This window comes from Monodelphis domestica, chromosome 1, assembly GCF_027887165.1.
Source record: "Monodelphis domestica isolate mMonDom1 chromosome 1, mMonDom1.pri, whole genome shotgun sequence".
Lineage (NCBI taxonomy): Eukaryota > Metazoa > Chordata > Mammalia > Didelphimorphia > Didelphidae > Monodelphis > Monodelphis domestica.
The window spans coordinates 271374744-271392307 of NC_077227.1; the positions used below are offsets into that span (position 1 = coordinate 271374744).

At 38.1% G+C, this 17564-nt stretch overlaps 1 protein-coding gene across 3 annotated transcripts in view; it reads left to right on the forward strand.

Annotated features, from left to right (window-relative positions):
• The first annotated feature begins 1932 nt into the window (after positions 1-1932).
• SNAPC1 (small nuclear RNA activating complex polypeptide 1) overlaps positions 1933-17564 on the forward strand; it is a 40068-nt gene continuing 24436 nt past the window's right edge. The window contains exons 1-4 of one of the 3 annotated variants that reach the window (XM_056810860.1): positions 1933-2211; positions 13252-13411; positions 13564-13704; positions 16855-16959. In XM_056810860.1, coding sequence (XP_056666838.1) covers positions 2084-2211; positions 13252-13411; positions 13564-13704; positions 16855-16959 — 534 coding nt within the window. In that variant the 5' untranslated portion in view covers positions 1933-2083. The remainder of the gene's footprint in view (positions 2212-13251; positions 13412-13563; positions 13705-16854; positions 16960-17564) is intronic. The other 2 variants (XM_056810861.1, XM_007472983.3) reach the window with 2 other exon arrangements.

The window sequence follows — 17564 nt, forward strand, 5'->3', positions numbered from 1 at the left end:
TAGATAGCTGAGGCAAAGAAAAGAGATCAGTCCCTATCACTCACGTGACCAAAATGGAGAAACAGTCTCAGGGGCCTCCACCTCCGGCCTCCTTCAGAGCAAGCTTCTCAGAGAACAACCTCTCAGAGCAAAACCTCTCGAACTCCCCCAGTCCTCAGACCCCTCTATCTTTAAGGAAACCATCTCAGTTCCCTCCCCTCAGTTCTCACATCTACCAATCACTGTCCATGTCTTTCCTGTGCCAATGGTGGCTCTAGCTTAACCCAGGACCTCCCAGAGGTCTGATGCTTTGCACATGTCTGTTGAAGGTCATATTCTCAAATAATTAAATCTTGATCCTTTTGCTGCAGCCTTTCCTAAATCTTGTTACCCTGAGTAGGGTGGAGATTGGAAGTTCCAAGACCTGGTTCTGTCATTCCAAGTATCTATATTGTATCAATTCTAAAATCAATCATGACTCAAAGAACTTCCTGTTCTATGCTTAAGCATAGGTCAAAGCCCTTTCCATTGTTCAGCAAAAGGTTTCTGTCCTAAAGCAGTCCCAAGTAGGGAGGAGAAGGATCCTCCCATGCCAAGGGGGTTCTTACTATCAGTAGGAAATTTTTTCCAGTATGAGATTTCCCAATGGGGAAATTTCCAACATTCATAATTCTAAGAAATTTTAAGGTTTACAGCTTTAACTTGGAGAATCTGGTATTCTTTTAAAAAATTATTATTATTTTAATAAAAACATTTTGTGTATATCATAACTGTTGGGTTTCAGGGGTGGAACAATTCCAAATTCTCTCCCATCCCACCCATTGAGAAGGCAAACAATATGATGTTAATTATACTTGTGAAGTCATACATACCTATTTCCATATTAGCTATGTTGCAAAAAAGAAAAAGAAAAAAGTACACTTTGAAAGTACACTCAGAGTTCATAATTTCTTTTTTCTGGAGGTGAATAGCATTGTTTCCATCATGGGTCCTTTGTTATATCATTGTATTGATCAAAATAGCTAAGCCTTTTCACTGTTGATCATGATATTATTGTGTATGATAATCTGATTCTGCTCACTTCACTTTGAATCACTTAATTTTCCCAGGTTTTTCTGAAACCATCACCCTCATCATCTCTCAAAGGACAATAGTATTCCAACACAACCATATACCACAACTTATTCAGCCATTCCCCAATTGATGGACATTCTCTCAATTTCCAATTCTTTGCCACCACAGAAAGAACAGTTAAAAATATCTTGGTAATATAGGTCCTTTACCCCTCCCCCTTTAAAAAAAAATCTTGGGCTACAGACTTGATAACTGTATTGCTGCATTTTTATATCCACAATTTTATAACCCTTTAGGCATTGTTCCGAATTGTTTTCCAGTTTACAACTCCCCCAACAGTGTGTTTGTGTCTCTATTTTTCCAGATCCTCTCCAGCATTTGTCTATTTACTTTTCTGTCAAGTTAGGCAATCCGATGTGAGGTAGTACCTCAGAGTTGTTTTAATTTAACAAGGACTTAGAGCATTTTTTCATGTGATTATTGTTAGCTTTGATTTCTTATTTTGAAAATTGCCTGTTTTTATCCTTTGATGATTTATCAATTAGGGAATGGCTCTTATTTTGATAAATTTGGCTCAGTTCCTTACATATTGGGAAATGAGGCCTTTATCAGAGAAATTTATGTAAAAAAAAATTAAAAAGGAGCACATCACTCAATTGCACTCCTTCCACCGCTTCCCCTTTCCCCTCCCCCTCCTCCTCCCCGTCTCTCTTCTTCCTCTTCTCCCCCTTTCTTTTACATTTCTTCTTAAGGGACTCTTTAAGGGAGACAGGGGAGAGAGGAGGCAAAAGGAAGCGGAAGTCCACACCTCCGCTATAACCTCTACCTTAACCGGAACTCATTCTGGGATGGAGGGAGGAGTACTCTTGAGTTGTACAGGAAGATACGTGCGACAAGCGTGATTGCGTCATGGCGTAGATCCTAGAGCGACGTATGGTGGGCTGGATTTCGTTTCCCCGGAGATTACGACCTGTTAGCCTCGAGAGCTGGACTTTAGCTGTAGCGGTTGAAGTAGAGTGGTGGCAGCGGCATGGGAACTCCTGGGGGCCTGCACTCGGATTTTGAGGCGCTTCTCACGCGTTTCCAGGAGACCGACAGCGTCCGATTCGAGGATTTCACTGCCCTATGGAGGGAGATGAAGTTTCATACTATCTTTTAGTGAGTATTTATTTCACTCACCAACTCTTGCAACCAGAGTACAGAATTACCTTCCGTCACCATTCCTCGCTCCATCTCCTCAGCGTCCCATATCTTTCTTAATTAAACCTTCCCTCCGCATTCTCTCTTTTCCCATACCCACAGCGTCGCCTTTTCCCCTCCCCTCAGTTTCGCTCTCCTCTCTCCCCGGATTCCCCTTAGTATCAACCTCTTGCCTCCCGTGTTTATCCCCCCCCCCCCCCCCCCCTTCCCTAGTTTGCTTCTCTTCTCTAGTTTTCCCAACTTTCCTCAGTCTCTCCCTCCCTGCACCTTTAGTTTCCCCATCTCCCCCTGCCCCACTTCTCCCTCTCCACATTTCTTCCCTTCTCCTTCCCATCCCCCTGGATCCAAGCTCTTCAGCTTCCTCCCTCTTCTCTTGCTCCTCGCCGGCTTTCCTTCATCTTCCTTCCATGTGGTGCTGCTTTCCCCTTAGGAACTATAAGGCCATGCAAAGAAAGTGAAGAAACTTCAATGTGGTACAATTTGCATTGTGATTCTAGGCAAGTTGCTTCTGGACCTCCGAGACTTCTGTAAAATGGAATAGCAAGGCTTGAATCTCATTATTCCCCCACACTGGGTTTTTGGGAGGAAAATGCTTTGTAATTTTTAAGTCCTTACAAAAATGGAAGTTATTATTAACAATCAATACATGATCTCCTTCCTCCCTCTAACCTCCAATTTAAGAGGATTTTGCTTTTTGTTCAAGACTGAAAGCTTGTCAGTGTCACAGCAGGTCATCTTCTGGCAGATTAGTAGGTTCAGATTTTGATACAGGTGGAATAGTTAGTACTTCAAAGATATTATTACTGCGCCAAACCCCAGGTAAATATTGTACCATGTCTCTTTAGATACTTTGCCTTTATCTTTCTCAAGATGGCCCCCTAATCCCAATAGCCTGCCCCTTAAATCTGATTCCTCTCCTACCCCCTTTTTCTTTGTAGTTTTATTTATTAATTTCTTTTTCTTCCTGCTTTTATCTGGTTATTTAATTCCTCTAAGTCAAGTAAATCCTCCCTACTTTTTCCCTTCAACTAGTCTTATTAGTTTTTAAAATTTCATTTTTTGTGTTCCTTTACTGAAAGAATTTCTTCTACTCTCTTTTTTTGTCCATCTATTTTAGTCTCTCATTTTCTGGTTTTTTACTTCTATAATTGTCTAGTCCCTCTCTATTCTCTGTATACCTTATGAAATAGAAATTTCTAAGGTATCTATTCTGTAGTTTCTGCCATTGCCTGTTGAGCCTGAGGAATCATCTTTTCTGTTGTACCTCACTCCCAGAACAGTGCATATTCCTGCAGGTGACAGAGGAAACATGGCCTGCTTTTAGGCTCCTCCTCCCCCATGTCCCTGATTATACAACCCACCCCTGGTCTGTACCCTCTCTTTGGTTAACTTTTTTTCCTATTTAGTTCAAAATGTCCTCCCTGGGTTCTTGCCCAAAGGAGTTCTTTTCAAGCACCAAATTTCCCAGTAGCACCCTATCTTCTTTCACAGAACATCTCTTTTCATCCATTGGAATATTCAGAACCTCTTCTCATTATGAAAACTAGGCTTCCTTCTTTTCCCTCCTCCTTTTCAATCATTCCTCTCTGTACTCAGTCCCCAGCAGCCCTTCTCTTTCTCAGAGATACCAGGGGTCAACTTTCCTTCCATGCTATTCCTAGATTAGACCTGAACCATCACACACTCCTGTTTTATGCCATTGCTTGTCTCCTCCCATTTTGTAATGTAGTTTGTGAAGTTCTGTGGCCTTTCTCCCTACTTTTGCCTCCACCAGACATTTGCCTTCACTCTTATCTCCTTATGTACCTTTAGAAAGATGGCTCTTAACCAAATTCTTTGCTGTTTTCATGTTTCTGTTGCTTTTCTTGCCTGCTGAATTCATTCACCCCTCTTGCAGAATTTCTGTTGTTTGGGAGTGTTTGGGAAGCAAATAAAATTATTTTCATCTAAGAATGTTTTAATTAAGATTTTTTTTAATAAGCATCTTTTTTCATTTGTGATTAAGTCCAGATTTGCAGAATCCTATACTGCTTTAATTGGTTGGAGATGGCAGTCGTTTAAGAAGTATTCATTTATTAGAGTGGTTCTTAATCTTTCTTGTGTGTTTTGGACCACTTTGGCAGTCTAGAAAAACCTGCAGATATTTTAGAATATTTTTAAATACATTAAAAAAAATAGGATTATGGATAGAGGTAAAGTTCATGGCTAGACAAGGAATAGAGAGAACCACTGATGATAATTTTTTATTTTTTGCATAAAATGAAAGTTTTACACTGAAAAAATGACTTAAGAAAGAAAAAGGTACCTGGGCTTGGGGGGAGGGGCGGGATGATCCTTGTAGCAAGTTTCTATGATAAAGGTCTCCTTTCCAAGAATGAGAACCATAACCCAATTGATAAATGCATATGTGTCTTCCAAAGTTTCTCTGAAACCTTCCCCTTCACATTTTTTATGACAAAATATTATTCCTTTACATTGTGACAAGGAAATCACTTTAAAAGACTGATATATATTAATTTAAGGTCGCCAAGGCATTCAGCTATGTAATTCCTAAATGAAAACTCAAGTCAGCAGTCAACCTTTTATAGAGTTTAATTACAAACAGGAGGAAGAAAGGAATTAGAGATATAGAGAGAGAGGGAGAGAGAAAGGGGAGAGAAGGGAATAGGGCTTAAATTACCCCTCTGTTTAGGCTGGGCCAAAAGGCCCAAGCCCTTAGATAGCTGGGGCAAAGAAAGGAGATCAGTCCCTATTACTCACGTGACCACAATGGAGAAACAGTCTCAGGGTCCTCCACCTCCAGCTTCCTTCAGAGCAAGCTTCTCAGAGCACCTCTCCAACCACTCAGAGCCAAAACTCTCCAACCAACCCCCCAGTCCTCAGACCCCTCTATCTTTAAGGAAACCATCCAAGTTCCCTCCCCTCAGTTCTCACATCTACCAATCACTGTCCATCATTTTCCCAGTGCCAATGGTGGCTCTAGCTTAACCCAGGACCACCCAGAGGTCTGTGGCTTTGCACATGTCTGTTGAAGGTCATATTCTCAAATAATTAAATCTTGATCTTTTGCTACAGCCCTTCCTAAATCCTGTTACCCTGAGTAGGGTAGAGATTGGAATAATTACATTTTGATCTATGCTGCAGCCCTTCCTCAATCCTGTTAGGACTGAGTAGGGTGGAGATTGATTCCAAGTATCTCCATTGTATCAATTCTAAAATCAATCATGACTCAAAGAAATTCCTGTTCTATGCTTAAGCATAGGTCAAAGCCCTATTCATTGTTCAGCAAAAGGTTTCTGTCCTAAAGTAATCTTAAGAAGGGAGGAGGAGGAACCTCCCATGCCAATGGGGTTCACATTCCAATAGCCAAGACCCACTATCAATAGGAAATTTTTCAAGTATGAAATTTCCCAATGGTGAAATTTCCAACATTTATAAGTCTAAGAAATTTTAAGGTTTACAACATTCATATACCATTCTCCAATTGGATGGGCACCCTCTGCTTCTAGTTTCCAGTTCATTGCTACTACAAAAGAATAACTTTAAATATGTTTAACAGCTGGATCCCTTTCTCTTAACTCTAGAGTTACAGGTCTAATAGTAATCTCACTGGATTACAGGGTATTTAGTTTAATAACTTGGTGGAGTGGGTAGATATTAAAAAAAAAACAATTTAAATGCCAAGTGTATGCCAGCCACAAAGAATACACAAAAATTAAATGATTGCTTCTTTCCGAGAGATTACTTTCTTCCTTTTTTTTTTAAACCCTTACCTTCCGTCTTGGAGTCAATACTGTGTATTGGCTCCAAGGCAGAAGAGTGGTAAGAGCTAGGCAATAGGGGTTAAGTGACTTGCCCAGGGTCACACAGCTGGGAAGTGTCTGAGGCCAGATTTGAACCCAGGACTTCCTGTCTCTAGGCCTGGCTCAATCCACTGAGCCAACCAGCTGTCCCCCCCCCCTTCCCCCGAGAAATTACTTATCAGGATAAATGACATATATAAATATATGCAGAATAAGAAAAGGTAGCATTTTGGAAGAGGCACTGGCAGCTGAGGGTATCAGAAAAATCCTCATTTAGGAAATAGCATTTGAGCAGTGCTTTGATAAAAAGAAGAGATTCTAGAAAGCAAAATTGAGGAGGGGACAGGCTCTAAATATATGGAGATGGAAGATGTAATGTTTTATGTGAGGAACATCAGAAGGGCAAGTTGGCTGGATTATGGAGTAGCTAAACAGAGTTTAAGCCTGTAAGTAATTTTGGAAGTAATAATGAAAAGCCTGAAGTGAAAGTGTTCAAGCTGAGAAATATAGAAGCAGTAGGAGACGCAAAAGGAAAAAGAAAAATGGAGAGAAGAATGTAGGATTATAGTCCCTGTGTCAATTAGAAGCTGCAAAAGGAATGATAAGCAGTAAATTATAAATTCTTTCAGGGCAAGGAGAGCATTTCTTATTCTTAGAATGGATCAAAATTTTTAGTAGACTTTAAGTCCTATAGCATAGATTGTGACATGCATTTGGATAGATAGTGTGTAAAGTACATGTATCAATCAGTTTGTATATCTGGCAAAGACAAATTGATAGAAATTTGGACTTGAAGTTGAACATAGGATAACAAACTGATGGATTGCCTTTCAAAAATTGAAAAACTTCTTTAAGAACCCAAAGTTTCCCATAAAAACAGATTCATGTTTTTAATGTTAACATTCTCCTGGTTGTGCTGTATGGTAACAAGACATGGAATTCAACAATTTCAGAAGAATTAAAAAATAAATATAGAACAGAGTGCACTGGAGCATATAGAGGTTGTGAGCAGGCTGCAGTATATAGCCAGTGAGCAATTTAAAGAACAAGAGTAAAAGATGTTATAAAGGAAATGCATTAGAGGAAGAGGAAGGATTAATATGGCAAGGGCAGTAGATGACCCATAGACAGCCAGAATGCTGTGCTGGTATTTTCAGTGTCAGAAGAAATCGAGGAAATACTCCAGCATGTTTGGATGGTGAACTTATGAGAGAAGGTAGATAAGAATCACACAAAAAGGACGTGTGGATGGGGTTTGATCTGCATTGGAAGGAGGGAGCTCTCAAAACCATTGAGATCACAGAATCAATATAGTTTCTAAAAAGTTTTGTTTTGTTTTATTTTTTATTTTGTTATTTTTTAACATTTTATTTGGTCATTTTCAAACATTATTCATTAGAAACAAAGATAATTTTCTTTTCCTCCCCCCTCCCACCACTCCTCCCAATGGTGATGCGTGGTTCCTCTGGGTATCACATGTGTCCTCGGTCCAAACTCTTTTTGTAATATTTATTGGGAAAGGATGGGGAGGATAGGAAACTGGGGATAAAGTGAGATTTGTAGTAGGGTATAGAGGAGAGAGGGAATATCGCTTGGTGAAGCAAAGGAGAGATGCCCCCTGCTGAGAGGAAGCAGCAGGGATCCGAAAAGGACCATTTATCCTGAATGACTGAATTGAAGTTCAGCTCCCTCTATGATCAGAAAAGATAGTCCACTTATCTGACTGCGAATTCAAATAATATAAAGTTTAATAACCAGTTGGGATTGGAGTTTTTTCCTTAGCTTCAGAGTTGAGGGCCAGGCCCCAGAGGCTGGCGGAGGGTTCTTCCACTCCCGTCTACTCTATATCAGTCCTGCTTAGTCTAATTCAGAATCTTAGCAGTAGACATAAAGCAAACAAGAACAGTTCTGACATTCAGAAGCAATTGGGCCTGAATCTTCGGGCTGAAACAAAAGAGGGACACCACACCAGACTGGGCTGAACAAGCTCCTCTCTCCTCTAACATCAGGAAGCCATCTCTCCTCTAACATCAGGAAGCCAGTTCCTTCTCGCCCCCCCCCCCCCCAGGAAGGAAATGCTAGTCACAAGACCCAACTGCCACTCCCAGATGCCCCTTCCCCCACCAACTGTCAGACTTGTTTCCTTTCCACATATTCCATGTTCTTGGTATTTGCATTAAGGTGTTCATTTAGAGTCTCTCCTAAATCATATCCCCTCCACCCTGTAGTCAAGCTGTTGCCTTTCCTCAGTGTTTTTACTCCCACTGTTTGTCCTCTGCTTGACTATAGTGTTTTTTTCTCCTTGATCCCTGCAGAATGTTCAGGGATATTGCATTGTCACTAATGGAGAAGTCCATTATGTTTGATTGTACCACAGTGTATCAGTCTCTGTGTACAATGTTCTCCTGGCTCTGCTCCTTTCACTCTGCATCACTTCCTGGAGGTTATTCCAGTATCCATGGAATTCCTCCACTTTATTATTCCTTTGAGTACAATAGTATTCCATCACCAGCATATACTACAATTTGTTCAGCCATTCCTCAATTGAAGGGCATCCCCTCATTTTCCAATTTTTTACCACAACAAAGAGTGCAGCTGTGAATATTCTAGTACAAGTCTTTCTTCTTATTATCTTTTTGGGGTATAAACCCAGTAGTGCTATGGCTGGATAAAGGGCAAGCAGTCTTTTATCGCCCTTTGTACATACTTCCAAATTGCCCTCCAGAATGGTTGGATCAATTCACAACTCCACCAGCAATGAATGTCCCAACTTTGCCACATCTCCTCCAACAATCATCAAACTTCTCCTTTGCTGTCATGTTAGCCAATCTGCTAGGTGTGAGGTGATATCTCGGAGTTGCTTTGATTTGCATCTCTCTGATTATCAGAGATTTAGAATACTTTTTCATGTGTTTATTAATAGTTTTGATTTCTTTGACTGAAAACTGCCTGTTCATGTCCCTTGCCCATTTATCAATTGGAGAATGGCTTGATTTTTTGTACAATTGATTTAGCTCTTTATACATTTGAGTAATTAGACCTTTGTCAGAAGTTTTTGTTATGAAGATTGTTTCCCAATTTGTTGCTTCCCTTCAAATTTTGGTTACATTGGTTTTGTTTGTGCAAAACCTTTTTAATTTGATGTAATCAAAATTGTTCATTTTACATTTTGTGACTTTCTAAGTCTTGCTTGGTTTTAAAATCTTTCCCTTCCCAAAGGTCTGACATGTATACTATTCTGTGTTTGCCTAATTTACTTATAGTTTCCTTCTTTATGTTCAAGTCATTCACCCATTCTGAATTTATCTTGGTGTAGGGTGTGAGGCGTTGATCCAAACCTAATCTCTCCCACACTGTCTTCCAGTTTTCCCAGCAGTTTTTGTCAAATAGTGTATTTTTGTCCCAAAATCTGGGGCCTTTGGGTTTGTTATAGACTGTCTTGCTGATGTCACTTACCCCAAGTCTATTCCACTGATCCTCCTTTCTGTCTCTTAGCCAGTACCAAATTGTTTTGATGACCACTGCTTTATAATATGGTTTGAGATCTAGGACTGCAAGGCCACCTTCCTTTGTATTTTTTTTTCATTATTTCCCTGGATATCCTTGATCCTTTGTTCTTCCAAATGAACTTTGTTATGATTTTTTCTTATTCAGTAAAATAGTTTTTTGGAAGTTCAATGGGTGTGGGACTAAATAGATAGATAAGTTTGGGTAGGATGGCCATTTTTATTATATTGGCTAGTCCTACCCATGAGCAGTTAATGTTTTTCCAATTGCTCAAGTCTAGTTTTAGTTGTGTGGAGAGTGTTTTGTAGTTGTGTTAATATAGTTCCTGTGTTTGTCTCGGGAGATGGATTCCTAAGTATTTTACTTTGTCTAAGGTGATTTTGAATGGGATTTCTCTTTCTAATTCTTGCTGCTGAGCTGTGTTGAAAATATATAGAAATGTTGATGACTTATGTGGGTTTATTTTGTATCCTGCAACTTTGCTAAAGTTGTTGATTATTTTGACTAGCTTTTTGGTTGATTCTCTAGGACTCTTTAAGTAGACCATCATATCATCCGCAAAGAGTGATAACTTGGTCTCCTCATTGCCTATTTTAATGCCTTCAATTTCTTTTTATTCTCTAATTGCTACTGCTAGTGTTTCTGGTACAATGTTAAATAATAGAGGTGATAATGGGCATCCTTGTTTCACTCCTGATCTTATTGCGAATCCATCTAGTTTATCCCCATTGCAGATGATGTTAGCTGATGGTTTTAGATATATACTGTTTATTATTTTTAGGAAAGACTCTTCTATTCCTATGCTTTCTAGTGTTTTTAATAGGAATGGGTGTTGTATTTTATCAAAGGCTTTTTCTGCGTCTATTGAGATAATCATGTGATTTTTGTTGGTTTGCTTGTTGATATCGTCAATTATGTGGATGGTTTTCCCATTATTGAATCAGCCCTGCATTCCTGGTATAAATCCTACTTGATCATAGTGAATGACCCTCCTGATCACTTGCTGAAGTCTTTTTGCTAGTATCCTGTTTAAGATTTTTGCATCTATGTTCATTAGGGACATGGGTCTATAGTTTTCTTTCTCTGTTTTTGACATGCCTGGCTTTGGAATCAGTACCATGTTTGTGTCATAAAAGGAATTTGGTAGGACTCCCTCTTTGCTTATTATGTCAAATAGTTTGTATAGTATTGGGATTAGCTGTTCTTTGAATGTTTGATAGAATTCACTTGTGAATCCATCAGGCCCTGGGATTTTTTTCATAGGGAGTTCTTTGATGGCCTGTTGGATTTCATTTTCTGATATGGGATTATTTAAGAATTCTATTTCTTCTTCTGTTAGTCTAGGCAATTTATATTTTTGTAAGTATTCATCTATATCACCTAGAGTGGCATATTTATTGCCATATAATTGGGCAAAGAAGTTTTTATTAATTGCCTTAATTTCCTCTTCATTGGAGGTAATTTTCATCTATGATACTGTTAATTTGCTTTTCTTCTCTCCTTTTTTAAATTAGATTGACCAGTACTGATTTTTCTTTTCAGTTTGGTCTGCCCTTGTGTTTGAGGCTTCCAGTTGTTTCTCCAATTGGGAGTTCTTGTCTGTCAGGTTGCTGACCTCTTTCTGAATTTTCCCCCATTTTTCTTGCCCCAAGGTTTCCATCTTTTGGATAAGCTCCATTTTGAGTTCTTTCAGAGCTTGTGGATAATTTCCATTTTGGGGGTCATGTTTTGATTTTGTTTGAATTTCATCCTCTTTTTCCTCTGAAGCCTGGGTTTTCCCTCTGTAAAAGTTTTCAATAGTCACTTTCCCCCCCTTTCTTCTTGGAGGGTTGATCTTGGGCAGTGTGAGCCATCGCTTTGGTGGTTTTCCCTTTCCTTTTTAGTCAGAGGTCTGGGAGAGATGGGCAGGTTTTCTGTGGATTTAAGTGGCGGTGCTTTTGCCTGAGACTGGTTCTTCCCAGCCTCCGCAGTTCGTTAGAGCACCCGCCCCTGTGGTCTGTGGTCTCTTCTCTCCTGTGGGAAGGAGTCTCCTATAATAGCACTCTGAGGGGTAGTTGCCTGGTAGACCTTGTCAGTTCTCAAGGACCCTGGCGTTTCCCCCTTCACTACAGCAAGGAGCGGAGCTTTTGCCTCAGGCAGTTTCTACAGTTTCTAGAGTCTCCACAGTGTTTGCAGTTTGCAAGAGTCCCCGCGGTCTGTGTGCTCTCCAGTGCGCAGGGGTCTCCAGTGAAATCTCTCAGAGGGATAGTTCCCTGGCAGTCCTTGTTAGATCTCAAGGACCCTGGTGTGCCCCTCCCCAGAGAGAGACGCTCCTCACTCACTTTCTGTCTCTGGTGAATGCGCTGGCCCCTACTCTGCTTCCATAGGTGGGGTGGGGGAGGGATAACTCAAAAAAGCTTGTGTGCAAGTTTTTCCTCCTTTTTATAGTATGGAAATGTTTAAACCCCACATACCTTCATTGCTGTGGTGTACTGGAGAGTCCCTCCGTTCTTCCAAGGATGATTTTTATGCTCTTTTGAGGTAGTCTATTTCGTTTGGTGCTGGAGGAGAGGAAGCGATTCGCGTCTAGATTGCAGCCATGTTTATCCGTAAGTCCCCAAGAAGGGCTGTTTTTTGGAAGAGTGAGTTGCTGTATTCTTGAAATGATGAGCCCTCCCATCTTTGTGGTCTTTGGGCAAAGGTTAAATGATCACTCTGGGTCAGATCCAGACTCCATTAGGCTCTGTGGAGAAAGAGCAAAAGTTTCATTTTGTTAAATCTCAACAATAAATATGAAGTGAAATTTATCTTGCATTAGAATCGCCTTTTTTTTTATATTACCTTAAAACCCTGTAGTTCTTAATCCTGCAACCTTGCTTCCTGATTTCCCAGTCTCAAGAGAACCATTGCAGTTGTGAATCTCTTACCCAGCATCCCATTTGTGTGTTTACATTATGTGCTAAAGTAGGAAGGATATAATTTGGGTATAAACCCACCTTTCCCTCTCTTCTTCCCAGAATGCAGCTGTGGAAGCTAGGGGGAGAGCTTGGCAGGAAAGTTTACTCACGAGGTCATACTTAAACTTTGTACTTCTATTTTTTAATTTCTTCTAATTCAAGTGATTACTAATAAATCTTATTAAATATTTTAAAAAAAGAATCACCTTTTTGTTTCTTGTGGATAAATTTGAGGCAATGACTTTAATTGGATTTTGTTTCTTGTGAATTAATAGACTTCTTTATAGTTATTCACTGTAGATTATAGCTACATTATGATTTCTGGTCTGGAAGTTTGCTCCTCTGCCCCACCCCATTTTTAAACTCCTTTTCATTAAACTTATAAGACTCTACACAAATACATTTTCTACCAATCCTTGTTATGTGCACAGCATTTGTAGCCAAGAACCCTCATTTCTGTATTTTAACCTCTGTTGCAGGAATCCAAATTCCATTCTGATACTTCCTAAATCTTCCTTTCTCTTCTGAAGGTTTCATCTTTGATCAATAGCAGTGATGAAAATACCATATTCCCCCTTAACATTTTTAGTCTTTTGCTAAGACTTCATAATCCTTAGCTATGTTTTCTTAATGTCTTTCTGGCATATCATTCGTCCTTATATAAATCAAGAGAGGCATATTATTTTTCTTCCTCTGTTATAAAAATAGCTGCCCGATTCTTTTTAACCATTATATTCCTTATTATGTTCTAGTGGCAGAACAAGACATATGGAAAAGAACAAATTCACAAAGGAAGCTTTAGCTCTGGCATGGAAATATTTTCTACCTCCATACACCTTTCAAATCAGAGTTGGTGCTCTGTATCTTATGTATGGACTGTATAATACACAGCTCTGTCAGCCAAAGCAAAAGGTAATATTTCAGACTATTCTGAAACAGGTACAGTTTATAAAATATATTAATATCAAAATGTTTCTAGTAGAAAGGCTAATGTTTAATTATATGCATATGATGTATATTAATATATGTTTAATTACATTTTTCTTTTTTTTCCTCATTTTTAGATTAGAGTATGCCTTAAAGATTGGGATGAAGTTATGAAATTCCAGCAAGATCTGACAAATGCACAACATTATGATGCTTCTTATATTCTTAGGAAGCTGCGACTGGACAAAGCCTTTCATTTCACAGCAATGCCCAAACCTGTATGTTAACATTATATAATTCAACTCAAAAACACTTATTAACCCTCTGCTATGTGAATAGCATTGTCCTACCTACTAGGGGAAATACAAAGTTTGGAAAATTTGTAAGGGAATGAGCATTTATATAGTGTCTGTTTCATGCCATGTGCTGTGCTAAGTGCTTTGGAAATATCTTATTTGAACTTCACAACAATCTTAAAGGTTTCTTACAGTTTCTTACAATTCAGAATTGCTGAAAAGAGTTTTTTTTCTGGTGATTTTTAAAACTTTTTTTACCTTATAATGTTTCTTCATTTTATCATGATTGTTTTTGTTTATATGTTCATTTGTTCAGTTACTTTACTATTTCTTGGTAGAGTTTTAATTTGAGAGTTTCTTTTACTCTTATTGCTGATCTTTTATTTTAGTGAATATCTTGTTTTGAAGTTACCTATGAAAACTGGACCTGGCAATGAATACTTAGCCATCCTTGTGGAACACATAAATCTATTAGAGAGCCACAAAGCAAAGTTTTATTTGAAGTGTCAGGTCTGAAGTGGATAATGGGAGGAGATGTCAGGGAAGGCTTTTTGGAGGACATGGCATTTGAAGAATGGGTAGGAATACAGTAGGGTGAAAAGAGGGTGGGGAGAGACATTACAGGAATAGGAAATTGCCTGGGAAAAATGAAAAGAGGAATGAGAGTGCAGTAATTATTGAGGACTAAAATTGTCAAATACAGTGAGAGTATAGAGAACTATAAGAGGAGTAACCAAAAAGGTAAGTCTAAAAAGGTAATATTGTTGCTGAGTTGTGAAAAGCTGTCAATGTTAGGAAATGAGTTGCTGAAGATGGTTGCTCAGAAGAATGATCTAACCATGTCTATGATTAAGAGAGATTATTTTGATAAAAAGTAGGAAAGATGAACTAAAAGGAGGAGAGTTTAGAGGTGGGGAAACCTCCAGATAAATAGTAAGGAGGGCCTCTACCAGGTTGATTATTTTGAGATTAGGGAAAAGGGGACAAAATTGAGATATGTTTTATTGATAGAATTTATAGGACTTGCAAGGTAACTAATTGGATAACAAGAGATGGGAAGAGTAAAAAATAACTCAATTTATAATTATGGAAGATTTCTGGCTTGTTTTCTGATGAGCAGAAATAGTTAAGTCAGAAGGAAGATTAGGTTTAGAGGAGGAAGATAAATTCAGTTTTAGACTTGTTAAGTTTGAGGTGCTGATGGACTATATATATCTAAGTTCCAGAGGGCCTTAATCTGCAAACCTTTTTTTTTTTTTAAGTTTGGTAACTATATCAACTGAACTCATTTCTTTTGTAATCCTGTGTTTAACTCTATGCATTATAAAAGCATTATTCTAAAGCATACTGGCTTTATCAGACTATGAACAAAGAAGGGTAAGAATCTCTGATAAAGGTGGAGACATACTATAGGCAGATGGAGCTATATTAGATCTAGTGCTTAGAAGAAAGTCAGAACCACAGATATTTGTGTGGGAATCATCTGTGTAGAAGAGGTTGTCGCTATGGGAGTGAATAAGATTTCCAACAGAATATAAGAGGAAAGAGGTTCAAGGAACAACTTTTGGGGAATTCCCATGTTAATAGATTGGAAGATAGTGGTTAAAGAGAAAGAAGAAATACCAGGAAAAGTGGTATTTCTGAAGCCACAGGATCAAGTTGATGACTTTTAGATGTGACAAAGAGGAGGTCATTTATGCATGATAAAGCAGTTTAGTAGTAAAATGGTGAGGACAAAAGTATCATAAGTAATTAAGACAGTTTCTACTGAAGAAGTCAAGGCAACAGGTTTCTACAGCTTTTAAAAAAATGTAATGTTTGAAAAAGATGAGACAGATGGGATGGTAGTTGGATAGGTTAGAATGGTCAAGGTAAATCTTCTAAACTTGGGGTGATCATGTTAGCAGATGGAAAGGTGGCAGTTTTAGTGGAGTGATTGAGGATGCATTAGAAGAACTGACTGCTAATACAAGTGGTACCAAAGGGGCATATATAGAACTATTAATTTTACTGAGATATAGAGATAACTCTTCTGTAACCTGAGGGAAGTGGGAGAGAGAAGGTGATGATACTGGGGAAGTTTGAGGAATGAAAGAAGGGAACTCAGGAAGTTCACCTTGGGTAACTTCAATTTTCTTAGTAATGTAGGACTAGCATATCTTTTGTAAGAATGGTGGTGGTGGGAAAAGAAAGAGTTTGGAACAGTTGCCATAGAGAATAAGAGAGGGAATTAAGAGGGATAATGGGAGTGTTGAAGAGCAGGAAGGTTCTAGCTGGTATTATGTTCCATAAAATTATCATAAAATTATGGTGAATGGAATAAGTTTTCAAAATAAGAAAACATCTTGGTTGTGTTATTATAATCAGATTCTTAGAATATTAAAAAAATAAATCCCATTTATCATTGGATAACATTAAAAGTATGATTTGAAAAGCTTTCTCATTAAAAACTAATTTTTGTCTTTAAAATGAAGATGTACAGTTTCTAATTGTAACATGTTTCTAGAGCCTATAGGCAAACATAATGATGATGTGTATGCTTTTACCCTGAATCTTTGAGCATAGTTGCATAGTAGAAATCAATGAATAAGTTTGTGAATGGCAGACTAAAAAGATCTCTTTAAGGTAATATTAATTAAGCAGAATAGTAAATAGTATTTGAAAATAATTAGGGGGCAGCTGGGTGGCTAAGTGGATTGAGAGCAAGGCCTAGAGAGGAGAGGTTCTAGGTTCAAATCTGGCCTTAGACACTTCCAAGCTGTGTGACCCTGGGCAAATCATTTAACACCCCCCGCCCCCCCCCCCCCCCCCCCAGCCCTTACTGCTCTGTTGCCTTGGAACCAATAACAATATTGATTCTAAGACAGAAGGTAAGGGTTAAAAAGAAAAATTAAATTGTATGACCATTTTGTCTCACTTCGAATTAGGTTTGTTAATCAAAATAATTACTTTTTTGGTAGTATGTTAGATTTCTCGTAAGGCATTAATATAGTATCTTATAGTATTTCAAAATGTAGGGCAGTTTTTTCTTTATTATTATCTTCTCGTATAGTATTTTTATTGCTACCCTTATAAATAAGCACTTGTTTTTCTAAACAGCTAACTGTATTAAATTATTGCCATTTTATGTAGCTGTCTTATAGAATGAAGAAAAACATTCCACGAACTGAAGTTACAGAAGAATTTAAGGAACCAAATGACCGGGTAATGAAGCTCATCACTGCTGATACTTTAGAGGTAATTTTATTTTTGTGCTCTGAATGATTATCAGAGATTTTTTACTAGGTTCTGCTGACTTCTCAGATGAATTTAACTCATCTCAGTAAAGTACTATAAATATTACTCTATACTCTTGAGTTTTACTATAAATCTTGAAATTTGATGCAGTTTAATGACAGACTCTTAGTTAAAATTTGAAGAGCCAAAGATTGTTTAATTTTTTTTTATTGTATATCCATCAGGCTATTGCTTTTATATATTTATATCAATTATATATTTCGAATATTGGGTTTTTATTAGAAAGATTTGCTACAAATATTCCCATTAAATTGCTTCTTCTAGTTGTATTGATTTTTTTTGTTTGTACAGAACCTTTTAAATTTATATTATCAAAGGGTTACATTGTATGTTACTTTTATCCCATTTTTAGAGATATCTTCTTCCATTTTCCTCCAAGACCTGAGTTGCAGAACAGTTGCTTATCTTCATTGTTAAAAGGAATTTCCTCATCAGAAAATTTTTTAACATTAATGAAATCCTAGGTCCATACCAAAAAAATTTAAGATTGGTACTTGTATTAAATCTGACAGTTTGACAGTCAAATGCAGTCTTAATGTAACAAT